At 33.3% G+C, this 20,368-nt stretch overlaps 4 protein-coding genes across 4 annotated transcripts in view; 1 reads left to right on the forward strand and 3 right to left on the reverse strand.

The window, feature by feature from the left end:
* Positions 1-4,404: 4,404 nt before the first annotated feature.
* LOC115880872 (deoxynucleoside kinase-like) lies at positions 4,405-5,850 on the reverse strand. Its single transcript, XM_030898195.1, has 2 exons — positions 5,397-5,850; positions 4,405-5,341 (listed from the first exon to the last, which is right to left on the reverse strand). Exons 1-2 carry the CDS (start codon positions 5,604-5,606, stop codon positions 4,832-4,834), a joined length of 720 nt encoding a protein of 239 aa, XP_030754055.1. The 5' UTR covers positions 5,607-5,850; the 3' UTR covers positions 4,405-4,831.
* Positions 5,851-6,533: 683 nt separating this feature from the next.
* On the reverse strand, positions 6,534-8,259 carry LOC115880870 (ubiquitin thioesterase OTU1). The gene is made up of 4 exons (XM_030898192.1): positions 7,944-8,259; positions 7,614-7,874; positions 7,249-7,553; positions 6,534-7,173 (listed from the first exon to the last, which is right to left on the reverse strand). Exons 1-4 carry the CDS (start codon positions 8,134-8,136, stop codon positions 6,961-6,963), a joined length of 972 nt encoding a protein of 323 aa, XP_030754052.1. The 5' UTR covers positions 8,137-8,259; the 3' UTR covers positions 6,534-6,960.
* A 295-nt stretch (positions 8,260-8,554) lies between these two features.
* Positions 8,555-15,297, forward strand: LOC115880852 (protein sarah). The gene is made up of 5 exons (XM_030898166.1): positions 8,555-8,734; positions 8,855-9,058; positions 9,240-9,475; positions 12,032-12,206; positions 14,031-15,297. Exons 2-5 carry the CDS (start codon positions 8,860-8,862, stop codon positions 14,093-14,095), a joined length of 675 nt encoding a protein of 224 aa, XP_030754026.1. The 5' UTR covers positions 8,555-8,734; positions 8,855-8,859; the 3' UTR covers positions 14,096-15,297.
* A 3,753-nt stretch (positions 15,298-19,050) lies between these two features.
* Positions 19,051-20,368, reverse strand: part of LOC115880878 (organic cation transporter protein) — a 73,752-nt gene continuing 72,434 nt past the window's right edge. The window contains exon 5 of the mRNA XM_030898200.1: positions 19,051-20,305. Coding sequence (XP_030754060.1) covers positions 19,352-20,305 — 954 coding nt within the window. The 3' untranslated portion in view covers positions 19,051-19,351. The remainder of the gene's footprint in view (positions 20,306-20,368) is intronic.

The raw sequence follows: 20,368 nt of genomic DNA on the forward strand, positions 1-20,368 counted from the left end.
ATGAGGCGGTCACCGCCAGGCGTATTAACGCAGTTGCAAGTTGCAAAAATGACATGCTCGGTGGTAGTATTTCCAGGGTGTAAAAACATTTCTAAATATCGATTGTTATCTAAAATACCTCTCTAAAGACGGTCGTTGTTTACAAATAAGCGCTGTTTACAAATTGCGATATAAAAAAGCCAAAATTCCGCCACTCGTCTATACGTATACATTCCGATCTACCTACGCCTTGCCCCTCGATCGGCGTAGATCCTGAATTACGTAGCAGTGTACAGGGTGCATCTCACTCGACGGGCGAGAAGCTCTTAGTTATAATTTTACCATTTGCGGTCAAAAAATAGCAATATAAGAAAATGTGTAGTATATTCTTCATATGTAAACCAACTACACACTAGAGTTCGAATTAATTTTACACTTTAACTAGCGTGTACCCGCGACTTCGTTCGCGTCGAATTAATAATTTGTAATGGTAATGATAAAGCAAAGCAAGAATTTCTATTAACATACAAACTGGATAAAATTTTCTCAGATTTGCCAAAAATAAGCTTTAAACGTCGAGCAGTTTAAACAGAATCGTGGTTAATCAATTACTCAACTTTTTGGAACACCCTGTATTATTTTTTAAAAATTTTCAAAATATGTAAAAAAACAAAATAAATTATGCGTGTCCAAGCGTTTTCCTGAAAGACTAACCGTTTTAAATAACAAATATTGTAATATTTGAGGGGCGTTTTCACCCTCTTGGAATTTAAGATTCGAGAAACCTCCTTATCAGACCTCAACCCCACAGTCAATCCGTTTGCCAAAAAATCAGCTTTAAACGTCAAGCAGTTTAAGCAGAATCGTGATTACTCAATGGTCACATTTTATGAAACACCCTGTATATATATTTTTTAAAAAATCTTATAATATGTAAACAACGAAATAAAATATACGTGTTTAAGAGTTTTTCCCAAAAAACTCACCGGTTTTTAAATAAAAAAATTCTAATATTTGAGGGTGGTTTCAACCCCTTAGAATTCGAGTTTCAAGAAAAATCCTTCTTATCGAACCTCTACACCCTAAAGTCAATCCGTTTTCTAAAAAATCAGCTTTTTTACGTCAAGGGCTTTAAGCAGGATCGTGATTAATCAATGATCAGATTTTTAAAAACACCCTGTAAACATTTTTAAAAATTTTAAAATATTATTCTGAAAATTTTCAGAATAAATAAATACCTAAATATTGAAACTTAATAACGTACTGAAACATACAGCGCCATAATATCTCGACCTCCGCCCGTTATGCTCGTAACAGGTTGAAAAAGCAATGTATCTAAAACAACTGCAGAGCGTTATTCTCCAACCTGTTTCGAACTTCCATCGACAATCGACCGATGGAGCAGCGTTCCTTTCCACCCGATTATCTCGACCGCCACCCTGTTATGCTCGTAACAGGTTGAAAAACAACGTATCTAAAATGACTGCTTCTCCAACCCGTTGCGAGCCTCCATCGACAATCGACCGATGCAGCAGCCTTCCTCTTCCCACTCCTGTTATCTCGACTGCCAGGCGTTATGCCCGCAACTGTTTCAAAAAAACCTGCTTCTTTATATCCTATTATTTTAAGCTGTTGTAAGCCCAATACGACCGTCGACGGGATCGACCGAAGCAGCTACGTTCGCCGTAGCGCATTCCTCACTCCGTTGTCCGTTGTCTCGTCGCCTGTATCGATGGTTGACGAAATAACATGTTTTCCATCCATACTAGTTGTTTTTTAGAATTGCTTCGAGCAGCATAGAATTTCGGGGCGGTGGAGAGCGCCGACTTCGTTTTTCGTTTCACGAGCGGCCGATCTCTACGTGTCGTTATTTTATATCTGTTATTTTTAGAAGTAGTAACGGTTGCGTTATGTTATTTTCTAAATAATTGTTATAAAATAACAGATAGTTAAATAACAACCCATCACTAGTTGCGACATCACAACCACTGGGTGACGTCACAACCACAATAGCGGGAACTGATAAGGGGGCGAAGACGTGAGGCAACTTATTCAGTTTAGCGACCTTGCCTGTTTATTACATACCCCAAAGTAAAATTTCGCTCTGAATTTATGAATGCCATAGGTATAAGTAAATTCTATTTTTACTACTTCCAAGGGGACTTTGCCCAGTTTGCAGCATTAATTCTAAATTATTCTGTTCCACTTCTATTTCCATAGTGGTCTCAAAGATTAAAAATTAACAGTTGTTTAAAAATGTGTGTTTATTTAAATATAAACACGGTCTTTGGTTTTTGCAGGTCAGGTTTGGTTGGTGGTCGTTGCAGGTCAAAATAAGAACTTGTGAAATTAACGATCGCGAATTGTTATGATTTTCAATTAAAAAGCCGCGTGCTTTGCGTCAGCTTGAAAAACACTGAACCCGGAAATTCTATTTAGAGAGGTATATTTTTCTTCTAATATAAACTTAAAAGGCCCAGTTTAATCCTCCAAAAGGGCTTGATCAATTTCAATAGTAAAATATCTAATTTTTGAACCCAGTTCAACGATAAATAGTCATTGAGCAACGTATTAAAATTTTGAACATGGTTTAAACCTGAACTCACTCTGAACCGAGTATATACAACCAGGCCTAAAAGGCATAGAAGAGAGAGCAATGGATTTTGGCTTGATATACGAATCGGTATAAAAGGATATAATAGTAGGTCGCACAAGTGTCTAGGTACACCCCAACAATACATGCCGGAAAGCTTTGCGAAAGCGTATTCTCGGTTGTGGGTCGGGTATTTCGCGTGCAATCTAAACAAAAAAAAATACTCCAGAGATTAACCAACGCCGTAGGCGTGTTTGATTGCTATTACCAACCGCTGTAAAGTTGGGGTGTACCCATGGTACAAAGAATACAAGGTATGATCGATAGCGGCTCCAATTTCGATCAGTTTGCGCATACCACCTGTGACGTCACTAGGAAAACAATGAATAAATAAAAAATAAAGAAAGTTGACAGGAGATCTGTATTTTTTGGGGTTATGGTTAAAAATTGTTTATTTTTAAGACTTTTTAGTTCGTTTAATTTAATAATTACTAAAACCAGCAGTTCCAAAAATATATTTAAAAATAATAATTATCTATTAACATGGATTTGGACGATAATTAGTTTATTTCTATATTCGGTATAAAATTGTTTATTAGGTTTTTAGTTTGCGATGTTTATGGTAAATAATTTTCATGTTCATTGCCTCTGAATTCACATGAGGACAGAGATGAGGATATCTATGGAAAAGTAACCACAAGAGGAATTGTTACATCATTTAAAAAATGTTGGAAAGTTTATTGTTTTCCCATCGAACAGTAGAAAATGCCAATGCAGATGAATGTATTGTAATTGTGATAGAAGTAATTCCAAGGGTGAAGTTTATTATAATTAGTGGAAGTAATTCCAAGGGTGAAGTTTATTATAATTAGTGACCTGTGCTTCTTTTATATAGATGTTTCAGGTTATGAGAATAATATATACATTATATATAATATAATAATCGGTTGAACGAAACCCAAAATTTAGGAAGAAGATGCGCATCAAGGATTATATAGCTCAAATTTTCCTTTAATGGTAGGCAATTATTCAATGCAAATTAACTTTTTAAGTGACTGAAATACTAAATAGTTTACAATATGGTATATCACTAAAAATATATTTTACTTTTTAGGTACAATTAGGGCCCGATACATTTCAAAAAGTAGAATATTATTTTATATTAAATGAGGTATTGTACCAACAATCAATTTATATTAATACCGAGATTAAAAAAATCACAAAATAAATAGTTCTTTTTTTACACTACAAAAATAAAGTATAGAATACAACAGTATTTAAAAAAATAAATATAAAAGTTATGTCCCAGCCGAGATTCGAACTCCGGTCTCGCTTCCTATCCCGACCTGTGATCCCGACTCCTTATGCCCTGCTCCACAGTAACTTGCTTAGCGATAATTCAATGACGGTATATAAACAAAAAAACAAGTTTATAACAATATCTTGACGATTTGAACTGGTGCGCGAGGCGTGCTGACCAATAGCGCCTGTTATCACCTGTGACGTAGCAACCAACCTGCGCAATATCATACCTTGTATTCTTTGTACCATGGGTGTACCTAGACACTTGTGCAGGTAGCCGGGTGACGTCACAACCACAATGGCGAGGATTGAATTGAGGGGAAGAGGCTGATACCAAAGACGGAGAACTGGCCTCTGTGGAGCCGTCTCAGATACTGGCTTTTCTCAAAGCCCTGAGACTGTATGATGAGTTATAACTCAAGAAAGGGGAACACACAATAGATCTGTAGGGTCGCGATGATTAACCCCCCTCCTAAACATTCTACAAGGGAAAGAGTGATACAACCTATTCAGTTTAAAACCTTGCCTGGAATTAATTTATTTGAAAAATTCTGACACCTGTCAATTTCTAACGTGACAGCTTTAAATAACAATATGAATATATATAATTTAAACAATATAAATAATAGATGTAAAATATAAGATTATTTATATTTTAAATCTAGTTTTTCTGTTTTAAATCATTAGGAAAGTCAAGTCATTGATCTATGCTTAGGTACAGTTTGTCCAAAGAGGAAGATTTCAACAGACAACATCCAAAAAATTATATAAAATACACTTATCTGTAAATTTAAATGAGAGACAACTGTCACTATATCATGGGTCCTCTCGTTGGACAGACTATATCTATATTATTTACATGTAGTATATTATACTTCACAGATCAGTGTAAATCTTTGTGTAAATGCTATTTTATTTCAAAATGTAAATGCTTTTTTATAAGAATATTTTGGATTATTAAATATGAGCACCAAATTTTTTATTCAAAATATTTGGTTCCCACCTCTGATACTCTTTTTTAATCTTAGTTTTATCCAAGTCTGCATCAACAATTAAAACAGGAGCTGGACATTTGTGTAATCTCTTATGATATAACCAGTCTTCGTGCAATTCATGCAATGATTTGATATAATCTAACGATATAGAAATTTCTTCTGGCCGGTTTCTTTTTAAAATCCTCTGATAAACTACTTCTGGAGATGTTCTTAAATAAACTATTAGGTCAACATCAACGTTCATTTTGGTTGTAATCCAATGAAACCAGGAGTCAATAACAGCTACAGATGGTGGAGAGAGTATACCATCCCGACTAAGTTTTTCCACAAAACAATAACGAGCACTAAATATCGAACGCTCCATTAGATTTACTGGTTTCTCAATTTTATTTAAATGATTTTGTAACATAGTCAATTGAACATATGACTGAAACGTGAAACTCCATTTCTGGGGATCCTGATACAGCAAACCCTAAAATAAAATAGTTATTTAGCTAGGATGGGGTTTGCTAAAATAAAATAACTACTAGTAAATTATGGCCATTGAGATTCCTCCAACGATCGACAGGTTCAGCGCTAATATGAACATCTTCGTGGTTTTTGAAATGCTCTAAAAATGTAGTTTTTCCGCTACCAATATTTCCTTCAACGCCGACAGTAAAAGGTCGGTTTAATACTCCGCTCCCTAATTTTGAGGACTTAATCAGTTTTGTTATTCTTTGTTTAACTAAGCGCATGATGTCGTTTTTTCAAACTTTTCATAATACACGATAACAATCTCGAAGAACCTCACAAAACGACCATTTCGTTAGGTTGAAACAAAAAAGGACATTACAGATTACAGCAAAGAGGAGAATACAAAGCGGCCCCCAATGTTTTTTATTGTAGAAAGTTTTTTTCTGTTATCACTGAATAGAATACAGCCCAATACACCCTTTAAAATTGTAATCACCACAGAAAATAACCTAAAAATAGTTGTTTCCAATGGTTGTTTCCGTCTCTGCGAGAAACCCAGTGATGCCGTGTTGCCGCAGGGGATTTTGAGATTGTACCAGAGATATAGGATTGTACTGATGGTTTTGAAAAATGTATTGAAGTAGGAAAAAATGTAGTATTTTACTATAGGCCCAACCTGTGGGCCCAACATTTCTCTCTGGTTTAGAAAAAAATGTTTTATTGCCTGTTTAATGACACAGGGAATCTGTGAGAATAGATTTTTCATAATTTTAGCAGAGATTTTGGAACCGTTCTGCAATAATAATAAATTTAGCCTAATGAACTACAGGGGATAAACAAAATAATCTGCATCCTTTACGTTTTATCCCGAGGTAAAATTTGGCTTTAAATTTAAGAATGTCATGGGTAAACTCTATTTTTCCTACTTTCAAGGGGGCTTTACCGCGTTTGTAGCATTAGCTCCTATTTGGTATTAGTTCAAAATTATTCTGTTCTACTTCTTTTTTTTCGATTGAATATCAGTAGTTCCTAGTATTTAATGCTAAAATGGCTAAAATTCCTTACGATAGGTTTGCCAACTATTTCAATCATTGTGGATTGCTCCCAAATTGCTCCATAATATATCTAATAAACATTTCAAACGTTAAAAAATGTTATATTTAGTGGTATTATAAAATATTTCATAAATAAATCAACTATAAAAAGTATGAAAATTATTCATATTATATTTATATATTGTTTTATATGCTATTATACATATATTAATATTATGAAATTTACATTGTAAAATATAAGTAATAAAATATCATGACAAAACACTGCAATTACTATTACTAAAATATACTTAATAAGATCTTCCATATACTATGTATTTTACATACACATATAAATTAAATATAAAAATATAAATACCTATATTATTGACAAATGTATTAATGCAGAGAAATTTTATTAATTAATAATTGGTATAAAAATAGTCCCCTGAAATTATTACACAAATTGATATAAATACAGACAAGAAAAATCTGTTTGTCAATAATATTGAACCAAATAATAATGTTTTCATAATATTAAATATATTACTACTAAACAAAAATAACCTACTTCATGAACACATCATTTCCAAATATTTAGTTACACTTCTCCAAAATTCATATGACCAGTTTTTTGTGCATGAGTCTGTGCCTCAATTTGTCCTTTAAGCATTATGTTGCAAACTAAACACTTCAAAGTAAATTTATTGACATCTGTATACTGTCTACTTGATTTTGCTTCCTGAGCTAATGTCGTTGCTTCTCTTAATATTCTTTCATCACTACTTTCAAACATTGTTTGCATTTTATCACCCTAAAAACAAAAATTATTTAAATGAAAAGATGTAAGTTTGCATTTAATAATAAAGGTCTGTCAAATATCACTTACATTGAATGGTTCCAAATACAGTGGATCATAATGAATACCATCAAACATTAACAATACCCTAACAGCATAACTTTGATCTTCACCAAACCGATTTATTATTGCATTTATAGTATCGACTACAGCAATTTCAATTCCATAATAATTACTCAATATTGCCAATTCAATTGCACCACCCCAAGATTTGTCATCTTGTATCCATGTGCAATATTCATCAACAGGTTTGCCTAAAATTGCTTCGTCATATTTATGTCTTTCATTTTTAATAGTTTCGGCAACTACTTGTCTTAAAAATGGGGCAGCTTCACCTAAAATTAGAGATTCAATCTAAGTTTTCTATTTTGATTGACAAAAACGTATGAACTCACCAGTCTCATCTACTTTTCCATTCAATACAAAATTAACGCTGGTAAATAAACAAGAATTATCGGCAGGCACAACATATTTCATTAAGATACCGGGGCACTCATATGGATTATCATCAGTATTGTTACTTATAGGATTATTATTTGTACTATTTGTTGATGTTGACTTTCCTTCCGAAGTCTTCGGAGATTCTGATACCTTTTTAGTCGCATTTGGTGATTCTTGTAAAATAAGGGTATCACCAGAAACTAACCCACTATTAGCTGTAATAAAATTCGTCATATGTATACACATAGAAATTAACTATGTAAAAATTACTGAATAAACTTTACCTAGAATTAAGTCGTCTTTGGATATATCAAATGCCTTAGGAGGAAAACCAGAGAGCACTTGTAAACTTGAAATAGGTATATTTGATAAATTTGACAAAACCTCTTTTAAATCCTTTATAGTATTACTTTGTGTAAGGCTATTTACAACTTGTTGGCCAGTTTTCGTCTTAATCCTTAATGCTATGTTAGCCATGATTCGCAAATTTATTGTAAACTAAACTAGACATTTATTTTTTATGCCTCCAATAATCAAATAAAAATATATTTTTTAAAACTAACCAAGGTGAATTGTGGATTTCTTGCTTTTGAACTAATGTCAAAATCATGTCAAAATAAAATGTACATACATGACATCAAACATGACATATATAAACATAACGTGTATCGTGCATATAACGTAATTAATTTTTATTCTATGGGATTCAAAAATCATATATAAAATTAGAGTATACGATATTCTATATGATACATTTCGCCATATATTGAGTAGTTAATGTAGCAGCAAAGTAGCAGTAATAATCATATACATTATGATCATAGATAAAAGAAAATAACCATCCATGATCAAAATTTTAGTCAATGGATCAAAATAAAAATATTTCAAAGGTGACGTTGGTGACGAAATTGAAATTGACAGTTATCGGTTGTCGGTGGCGAAAAGGCCAAAAGTGAATTCTATTAGTTTTTAAGATTAAATTAATTTTATAGTGTACAATATTATTTATTTTCGAAATATATAAATCTTTCTTTCTACATTCGAATATTTTAGCGGTTTAACAGGAGCCTCAAAGGTAGGTCGACAGTGCTTGCTAGTTTTAATATATTTCATAATATTTTTCCAAATAAACAATGTTATCTACAATTAGTGTTTAATTGCTGTTAATAATAGTTAATTACATTTTTATATTTAGTTATTATGGCAGAAAATAACGATGATATCAATGATGAAGATATTATTATAAATGCTCAAGATGGGCTTCCAAATGTACATCCAAATTTATTACCCGAACAGGAAATAGATACTTCTGATCAGAATTCAGAGGATGATGAATATGAAGGACTTCCTTCATCCCTAATTGTCACTAACATTCATGACTCAGTTTTTAATAGTGAGGGTAAGAAAAAAATAACTTAAATATTTCTTTTTGTATTTTAATGCTTTGTACAATTTCTGCTACATCTATTGACAAAACCCATTTTTTGAACAAAACATTTGTTATTTTTTTCATGACTTCATTTCGTTATGCATTGATTTTGTTAGTAATTTTATGCTTATTAAATATAATTATATTTTAGATAAAAAAAGGGATTTAGAAAATCTTTTTAAATGGTACGATCCTGATGTTACATTTCAATGGTTAAAAAGTTTTAGGCGTTTAAGGGTTAATTTCTTAACTCCCTTGGCTGCCGCAACAGCAAGAGTTGAATTGCATCAATATAAGTTCAATGAATCAATTATAACATGTTATTTTGCTCAACCAGTGACACCAGTGAAAAATAGTTCTTTGCAACCACCAGCCCCATACAAACAGGTATCCATTTTATTTAAGTATTTATGACCATCAGGTTTAAGACTTAATTTACTGCAAAATACCTATTTCAACTGCAACAAAACAGTTTTTGAGTCAAAACTAGATGTAATCAATTTTTTCACTGTTTCAAATGGAATGACCTGTGTTTTATATCATGAATGAACACACAGGTTTTGTCTAACCTATATTTTTTGTAAAACACACATTATAACCAAGATCATTATTTATTGAATAATTTTAGCTTTTTTAAAATAAAACACTTTTTCTTTGATTTTTATTTTTCTGATTTGACATACAAAGTGTCATTCTTATCTACATGTGAATGAGCAAAAAAAAATACCAATTCACTATAATACACCAAAACACTTTACTTTTGTTTTGCTAACCATGTTAGCATCATCAGCACATGATTTTTATACAAAATAAAACATAACATAATTTTAAAACAAAACAGTAGGAAGACCGACAATAAATCACCCCATAAATAGTACAACAATAACAAATACTATGCAAAGTATTCCATCTGTTAATCCAACAACACATTTCAAATACATCCAAGCAGGAACTTAAAAGCTATAACCGTTGATTGAAGAAATAAGATGCGCAACCTTATGGACGATTTTTTGGTACAAAATCTGTCTGAGATGTAGCTGGCGTTACCCTCAAGCCTGTCTGAGAATTCCGAGATTTAGTTTAGCTCTGCGCCGCGCTGCGCGCTGCTAGTCGTTTACTGCCCAGCGCATAAAAAATACTGTACCATAGTTCTACTTTCAGTTGACAGAGTGAGTGGTTGCCGGGGACAGTGTTGCCAGAACTACTGATTAATCTGTAGATTTAAAGTAGGTACCTACAGTACGGACTTTCTATCATTAAGCAATTTAATATAATATTATATGATTAAACAAAGAACGGCGTTAGAGTTGGCTTGGAAATGTAGATGGGTGTTATTTCATATGTAAAATATTATAGTAAATCGTCATTTTCAAGCCAACTAAACGACATTTTTCGATCATAGGACATATTCAGTACTTATAAAAGAATTTTTATTTTTGTTGTTTATTTCATGTTTATCACAAACAAATTTTCAATACATAAACGCTGATTTTTCATCAAAAGATATTTTCGTCAAATGTATTACAGATATTACACATTTTAATATGGCAACACTGTCGCTTTCAGATCCACACCGTCTTCGATATGCCTTCGCTGGCCGAATTAGAGAAAGTAAGTTTTATGCGTTGACCGCAGAACAATTGGTGTCTCTACCATACAGCACTTGAGACGTAAGGAGAAATTAAATCAGCCTTGTACAAATTCGCCCATTATTATCTGACAAACAAATCTAAAACACCAAGAGGAATTCGCGCAAAAAAAGCGAAATTGCTCGATATTACCTATAAATTGAATATATTTTAGTTCATTACAGCATATATAATTATATATATTATGCTAATATCGTGACGTAGTGACTATTGTGAAATGTATATTTATGTAATTAACTGATTTCCTTCATTCTGCCTATTATAAAAGGCAAATTATTTCCTAAAGATAACGTCCGTTTCGAGTAAGCTGGCAACGCTGACAAAATTCATCATGGCATCCCAGATTCGACCAATCTGATTGGTGGTGTTATTGTAATGTGTTTTATGCCTTTAACTTGATTTGTGCTTGTTGTAATTAGTACACGCCTTTTACAAATAGGCAACGGCCCAGCTACGTCGAAACACAGGTTCCCATTAGAACACCGAAGTTAAGCGACGTAAGGCGATACTAGTGGATGGACGGGTGACCTGTTCGAAACTCTGTATCGTGCTGTTGTCCAAAGGCAAAAGTGTAAAATCTATTGACACACACTGCTCATTCACGACGGTTCGAGGCCGGATGAGATCGGATATCTCGTGAGTAAGAGTCGATTTAGACACTTGCCAAGTCGGTAGGCCATTGACCATGATATGGCCGAGGACCGCGGTTCGGATTCCGGGTAAACAAAGTAGGCCCCGTCCAGATTAGCCCTGGCAGCAAAAAAGGAGACGTTAACTTCAAATCTTTACTTTTTTTAACAAATATTACTATATTTGGCAAACAAATAATCAAAATGTAGATACATTTAAAGTAAAATAATACTATAAACTTTACTGGAAAATATTATAACAATTCCTGATATATTTTTATAAAACACCGCACGCTCCTGGATATTTTATGAATGAAATCGGTCATGATTTTAGAAAATTGCGATCCCCTTACCGTTGGCCCTATGTTTCAGATCCGTTTGTCAGAATAGGTTGCGTATCTTCCCAATTATTTCAATCAAGGCTATAACTAAAAAAATCGTCCAATTTGTAAAACCAGGTTTTCAGCTAGTATGGCATCGCTTGAACTTACTTAGACTAGGCATATTTATTTTTCTTTCTCTCTTTGTGTTCTGAACCAAGCAAGAAACCAAGAAGCTTTTTAAATAAGACAGATGTTCTTTTATTTTAAGCATATTATTTTAGTGATGTTGATTCTTAACAGATTGCAAAAATGAACCTGTCAAAATAGACATTATCTTTTTAGTTCCTTATTTCTCCACCGGCATCTCCTCCTGTAGACTGGGAACCGCGTCCAGAGGGAGAGCCTATCATTAATCATGACCTACTTGCAGCCTTAGCAACACTTACACCTGGTGGTTCCCACGAACTACATCCACCATCACCTGGTCAGCCAAGTATTGTGGTACACACGGCGTTAGGTAAGTTCAATTTCCCTGTCTTGAGTTCTGATTATAACATTTTTTCCTTGGTTGAAATCGACATATGTAAATAACTATGATTCGCGATTTAATTTTGCCACGTATTACAGTAATTAATAACGGTTTATATTTTTTAAAGCAAATACAAATATAAATACTTTATTGCCGACAAAATGATCTTCCCGATTACAAAGCAACGTCACAGAACAGATTATATTATCCCATTACAGAGTATATTATCCTAGAACACTAAAATATAGTAATAATTACAAAAATATAACAATAATAAAAATTCAACAATATTCAGAAAAAGGACATAATTAAAATTCAAAGCAGTTATCAGTTTGTACTCGTTATGATGAGGATACTATATTTTATCATACAAAAAAAGTATACACTTTACCATGAATTAAGAAACAATGAGACGATTTTCTTTCAATAGTTTTGTGTATATTTTCTTCATGGAGCGCTATAATCTAGGTGTTGCCGATAAAAGACGGACCGCTAGTTGCTCTACGCCATCCCCACGCATAAATAAACCCATTTAGATAACGATGTTATGGTACGTACAACAAAATTGGGAAACATTACTCTTTATTTCAAAAATCGCTCTAGATCCAAACACATGCATATGATGAGCAGTTTAGGAGAAGTCACCATGGCTAGATTTTTTTTTGCTATAACTCAAAAACTAAGGGAGATACAAAATACAGTGAAGAGATCGATTTTGTAAAGAATTCAATTTCCTATTTATCTCTGATTGTTACAAAGTTAATGGAGCATGAAGTTTTTTGATAACGGGCGGACATACTGATATTTTGCTAAAACTATGTTTTTTTTGGATTCGTGACGTCTCAAACCGTTGAGAAAAGTGTTTTTAGCCATAGTCAAACTTCGCTCTAAACCAAACCCCCAACCCAAACCAATACTTTTCTTATCATAAATAATTATGAAAAGTAAAAACATGTAAAGATGACAACAAATGTCTGCATAATTGAACATGCCGTGTTTAGCGCGCCTGACGAGCGTTGGCCGAGTCTGACAAGGCTTTCGGGATGTTCCACATTAGCCAGATAATATTTGAAGCTGTAGTTATAATTCTAGTTAAGTTAGTTAGTAAGCTGGTTAATCAAGACAAATTTTTAGGACTGCGAAAATAAGGGAGGTTTCAATAATTTTTATCCAATTTTTCACCTGCCAGACATATTACCCATTCTCTCAGATTAACCAGACTATTTTTTGTAACTGCACATCTCTCAATAATAGAACTATTTTTATCGCTGGAAAAAAGTGCTGAATATTTGTACTTTCTAACGTATTTTCCGCCTCAACCCATCGGAACCCTTCCCCCCTACATATACCTACGTGTAAGATAGTGATGTAGACAGCTTAATGGAAAATCAAATGTATTAAAAAGAGATAAAAATTGGGTCGATACATTTCTTCTTTGCGGTATTGCCGGATTTAGTATCAAAATTTCAAACCGCACAAGTAGTCGTTTACGAAAAATCTTGCATCTAGGGTTGGAACTTTATTTTTCACTATTAGTTACTCATTTTACTACAGCTGTAATAGATTATAATTAGTTTAGATATATTATCATCATTTCAGTAGTATACATGAAAGCATTTAAATAGCTTATATTTTTCTACACCCATTTTCCTACAAACGTAAAAAACCGGCAACACTGTATGCCGCTTTTTATTTTGTCTCTCTGTCTGGCAACCGGTCATTTATATTTTTCTCTGTCACACACATTAAAATCCAGACCACATAAATTGGATGACCAGCATGGTATAAACATTACACTCATTTTTGTTTCAGCTGCAAGTAACGCGACAGGAGCTAAACCTAAAATAATTCAAACTGCGCGGCCTGACCATTTTTAGTCAAATTTACTTTTCACAATTCTGTAAATAAAATTCAACTATTTTTGTCTGTCTTTCATCTCTCAAACTTTTAGACGATACATCACATACATATACTTATTTTGGCAAATTAAACACATGTTGAGGTTTTGAAGAATATTATAAAGTTCTTAAACACATTGTAGTTGAAAGAAAATAGAATTTTAAACTTTATTTGAAATTTGTATAGTTGTAAAAATTATTTTATGCAAGTTTAAAAAAAAATTGTTAATCCGTTTAAACAAATACATATTTGGTTGTTTAAATTAAATCAAAATTTTTGGATAAATAACTACTTAGTTTTTTCAAGTCAATAATACCAATTTATATTTTAATATAATTATACATTTTAAACATACTGTCCTTAGCAACAGAATAAGAATCGACAATAAACCTAAATACAAAACAACGAATTGATCATATTTTAATTAAACCTTCACGTCACATAATCCTTAAATGACATTCGATTATAATTTCCCCTGTAAAAAAAATACATAAAAATTGTCCAAAACATAATATAATATTTAACTAACAGTCTCTAGACATTAATTAATTTAAATGTTTTTTATTGAATGGGTTTGTATGTGAATATTTGGCGGGTCTGAACTTTTTTATCTGTTTTCATTTAAATATAACAAGTTTTATGTCATTTTTTTAAGAAATAACATATATAGGACGACTCAACAAATATCGATTGTCGTCTCGAAGGTCACTATGACGTATTTTTCGATCGTTTGGTACTTGTGCTATACAGATATTTAAAACTGACTAATTCAACTATCCATTCTTCTGTAGGCCTAAGAATAAAGCTTACTCAGGAATTTCAAAACCTTTTATTTGAAGCTAAAGTTAAATTATGATGTATAATCATCTAGAAGAGTACAGTATTTTCATATAACCGATCAATTATTATTTTTTAACAGAAACCAATTTCAAAAATAGTTTGCCTCTTAAGTGTATGTATAATATTTTATTAAAATGCAAATCTAGCTAGCAATTTTTTTTAGTTTTATTGTAAAAATGTCTTAAATCGTTTAACTTAAAGTGTAAAGCTGGATTTATAAACTCGGAAGTTGGCGTTCAGTTGAGGTTCAGTTGCAGTTGGATGTTCGCGGCAGTTGAGGTTCAATATTTTTGCATTTATAAACTGTCAGTTTCGGTTGTAGGTTAGGTTTGGTTTTTTAATTAGTAGGGGTTTAAATTAGTGTGAAATTAGTGAAAATTTCGAACGTTTTTCTTTCGATTTAAAAATACTTTTGGTATTTGTCAAAGTTCAAACACAGTAATCCACGATTACGCAAAATATAAACATTGCATTAACAGAAATAATGAAACAACAATAAGGATCATTTTCCAATGCATCGGCGTACCACGGCGTACTGTGCTTCACGTGATCGACAGGCGCTTATTCATTGGCTGTCGCCGAACGTCGCCAGCGGTCACCAACTGCCCGCAACTGCCGACATAAACATTGACCATCTTTGAACTCCGCTGAACGTAAAACGAACTGCCAACTTTTCGACCAACTGACTTTATAAATACGCGTGTTCATTTCATAGCGTTGAACATTTTGAACGGCAACTGAACCTCAACTGAACCTCAACTCTCGAGTTTATAAATCCAGCTTAATGATTTACACGATCTGCATTTTGGACAAAATGGATGTATCGAACTATCTCTTGTTGTATCTCTTATTGTTATTGTATGTCCATGTATATGTTTAAATTATTGTTTGTTCTATTTATTTTATTTAGTTTGTAAGTATTTTGTAATATATTAAATTTAATATAGTTTATTAAAGCAACTGGAAATGGATTTTCTTTCAGTGGCTCCTTCTATTTTATTGACAAATTGACAATTTGAATTTACCTGGAGAGTGGAAGTTTGCTCTATGGTTGACGTTGCATTACATATATTTATATATTTGTAAAGTAACCATATTGACCCCAAAGTGCATTATGTGAAGCCGAGCCGGTGAAATGGGTATATAAATCCTCTGAAGGAATTTGCATAAGTCGCTCAGTTAGCCCTGCTCAAGCGTAGTACGCAAGCCTGGATTTTGAGTTATCGATCGGATAACTAGACCAATCACAGACTAGACGCTAACACCAGCTGTTCATTCGTACGGCTTCGTCCAACTTCGTACGGCTTTTGTTTGCGCACCCGTTCGACAATTGGCTAATCCCCAGAGCAGAGTAAGTAAATCGACGAGTAGCGACAGTCCGGTTTTCAATTTTCTTTGCGGCTAGCCCGCGGCTGCCCGAAATAAGTGGGCGATCTGTCATATGAAGAAGCGAAGTTGCTACTGTTGCCATTTATCAAATATCTCTATATACTCATATTTTCAAGTATGCCTCAAGCAACGAATCATTTTTTTAATTATTTATTAGCTGTAAGATATTTTATACTGTACGTCTGCTGGATCTGTGTCTATGAAAGGAATGCGGACAAAAAACAATTAAATAAACAACAATATATTTGATACGTCGACTTGACGAGTACGTCACCGCAAATCGCTCTGCCCACTCATTTTATTGGCTACTTGCAAATTAGTCGAATTTTTATTGATGGGACGCGTCGTCTAATTTTTTACGAAAAACATCGAGAGAATATCGTTTCCCCTCTCACGGATACCCCGTAGCTACGGAACAGACAGACGTACTGTACATTCAAATTTAGAAATAGGGATTAAACGAAACAAAAAAAAATATGTATAAAACTTTATAATTAATTCCACTTCAAATTATGAGCTGTGTATAACATGTTTCTAGGACCACTTCATAAGTTGAGCAGTTAAATACGTAGTCTATCTGTCAAACACGTCAAAAGAGAGAAAGAAAATTTGGTCCCACTACATCAAAAGAGCCGACGGTTTCTATCGCTACTCGTCGATCCACTTACTCTGCCCAGAGTAAGAGCTAATCGATATTCGGAATTTTGGAGTTGCGCTATTGCGCCAGTGTCTGTCTAATAGTCTAATAGACGAACTCATGTGAAATATATATGGACCAGTTATCTAGTTGTCTCTAACTTGGCTTCAACTCCTACACATTGCAAGGATAGGCGGTAATCTGTATATAGTTTATATGCATATGCATATATTCAATACCAATTAAACTTTTAGCTAGGTAATCGAAGACGCGATCTTTAAATTCATTGTTGCCAACCATAAACATATGCGGCGCTGTGCTGTCTAACTGGAAGCTCTGCTGTAAAAAATGTCAAGTTGCCACATTTATTTATTTATTTCCTGACATTGTCATTCGTTTTGACACTTTAGTTTTGTATTACTTATTTTTGGTTTAAATGAATTGTGTGATATTTTAAGCTTAAATTTTTTTAATAGCAGACCTTGCAGTCGAACGTTGTTCTTTTTAGAACCTCTTTTAGTCCGAATTGTACAAGATAGCTTAATAGCCGTAAAAGGCTCATCGCAACATTATTCGAATATTTTTAACGGAAAAGCGGTAGAAATGGTCCTTTAAGTGCTGTTAAGGAAGTGAGTTTTGTTGATGTAAATAATAACTGTTTATATATTAATAATTATTTTTTTTTTCCTAAAATATTTTGATTAAAAGAAAATATGTAAAAGTGGGCAACGCTGTGCCAGTCAATCTTAATCATGTGACTAACTGTTTATATGATATGAACTATACATTGTTTTTTTTTGCTCAGAGACTTTGAATTAATACAATATGATCGAAAAAAACGGCGTCAGCCATCGCTATGAAATGAAGATCACTGTAATTTTATATCTAAAATTATATGGAAAATGTCATCGATGTTCATTTCCAAGCCAACTGACGCCGTTTTTTTTCGATCATACAGAATATTGGTACTTAATTAACTTGTACGGTATTGTATGTAAAGTAATGTAAACATAAAGAAAAATATATTTTTTGAATTAATTAGTTTCTTCTATAAGTCGTGTCATCTTATTTTTATGTTAAAAGTAACCAAATTTGATACATTTGATGAATCGTTTTCTGCAATGATAACCAAAGCTCAGCCCCGGATCTACAATTTTTTTGAACCGGGGTAAAAAATTGATAGTAGCGCCCCCTCTCTCCAGCGTTTGCAATAAGTTAATTTAAAAAAACTTACAAATATCTCTGCAAATGTCTAGATATATGTAGATAGGCATGTTTCGTAAACCGGACAGAATGAGCCCTTAAGCTTCTTTCAGAACCTCCGAATTAGTGGTTTCAATTGGCGTAGCAGTTTGTTCCTTTAATTTCAATGTAAGCATTCAGAACGTCTAAATTAGTGGTAGTAATTTTCAATTATGTAGTAGAAAAAGTAAACAAACGTTTGACTTTTCCACGTTTGACTTTTCTTTTGTACTTCAAATTTTGCGGGAAATGTCATTTTGGCCTTGGATTAGTATCCGTCAAGATAAATTGTGGTTAGAATATATTAGAAGAGATATTCTATTAATTTTAATTGTGTTTTTTAAACATTGTGGATGATCGTAAACTAAAAAGTATAAAATGTAATAATTGAAACCGCTAATTTATTCCACTAATTGCGAGGTTCTGAATGAAACTTTAGAATGTGTTCAAAAACTAACTGGGCGTTTTAAAATTAAATGAATACTTGATAGAAGAACGTAACGGAGCGTTTTGTGGAGCAATTTTTTTTTGATTTTCAACCATATCATATTCGCCCTCTGACACTGGCGCCCGGGGCAGGTGCCCCGGTTTACCCCCCCTTAGATCCGGGGCTGCCAAAGCTATATGATGATTTTTTCCTTAGGAGTATGCATTCCGGTTATCATCAAAGTAAGAAATTACATAATACTGCGCGTCATAAGTCACTAGCGAGAATAATTATTATAGGTAATAGTAAATCACAGAAAAAATGTTTATGAACACTATACACATATATTTTTTCTTAGCTGCACCCTCTTTATAAGGAATGATTAATAAACTACGAAATCTTTCAATATTCTTTATTCTTTCGGACATTTACCTATATACAAATAGAATTACAATTATCTAAAAATAAGATAAATATATCTATGCAATAGCATGAAAAATTATTAAGAAAATAGTCTTTCTTAATCAAAAATTAGTCTATTACCTATACTCGTACAAGTATATCAATAAAAGTATCACAGAATATGATAGTTTACCACAATAAAAATGCTTCCAACGAATTTTTGTACGATTTACAGATATAATCAAATTGATTCTTTTACGTATTTCGTAACATGTATAAAATGGAATACGTTCCACGTTAAGACTTCAAAGGTTGAAGCTGTTCACTTATTATTTTAGGTGACTCTTCATCGCTGTCTGCTAGTCCTTTTCCTAGACAAGTTGTAAAGCAAGTGTCGCCTATTCCAAAGTTTTCTCCGTCTTCTATAGTTTGAGGCATGACTTTATTCAACGTTTCGGGCAAGAACATGACTAAAAATCCGGAGATTAAAGAGATTACTGCGAAAATTGTCGACGGCAATGTTGGGTCAAAGGAATCAAAAAGAATAATGAGTGGTGTTAGAGCTCCAGAGGTTCTCGCGCACATTGATCCAATTCCCATTGCAGAATTTCGAATAACAGTTGGGAAAAGTTCGGCTGAGTAATTGTAAGTGACAGCGAAAGAACTGGCGATCAGAAATTTTCCAGCGCAGACAAATCCAGTCGCTACCAAGCTACCCATCGCTAGATTTGCGGCTATGATGCAACACAGTCCTCCGAGGATCATGTTGAATGCTATAACAGATCTACGACCTAGTCTGTCCATAACGTAAACTGTTACGACGTAGCTCGGGAGCTCTATCGATCCCATGATGAACAAAATAAGGTAAGGATTGCCTTTAAGACTGCCCGTGCTTAAGGACAGTCCGTAATATACTAAAGAATTAGCGAACCATGCTAAACACACGTTCAGAGTCATTTTTCTTAATCGAGGCGTTTTGAACAGATCCATCATTCCGGCATCTTCAACTTCCTTTCTGGTTTTCGTTGGGCTTTTAGCCACGAAGTCGGTAGAATTTAAGTTTACGGGACTGTTGTTCATTTTTAAGGCTTTCTTTATGATATCGATGGACTCCTTGGTTCGACCATTCGCCCACAGCCATCTAGGAGATTCGTCCATCAGCCAGATATGACCTATGAGCAGTAAAGCGTGACATCCGTAAACAATTTGCAGTGTTTGGCTGTCTTTTATAATTGAACCCCAAGCAGCAACCTAAAAAATATAAAAGTACTATAAGATTAATCTACTAAAATTAAAATAATAGTCTGCAAAAGG

This window comes from Sitophilus oryzae, unplaced genomic scaffold, assembly GCF_002938485.1.
Source record: "Sitophilus oryzae breed Bouriz unplaced genomic scaffold, Soryzae_2.0 scaffold_165_pilon_pilon, whole genome shotgun sequence".
NCBI classification, from domain to species: Eukaryota; Metazoa; Arthropoda; class Insecta; order Coleoptera; family Curculionidae; genus Sitophilus; species Sitophilus oryzae.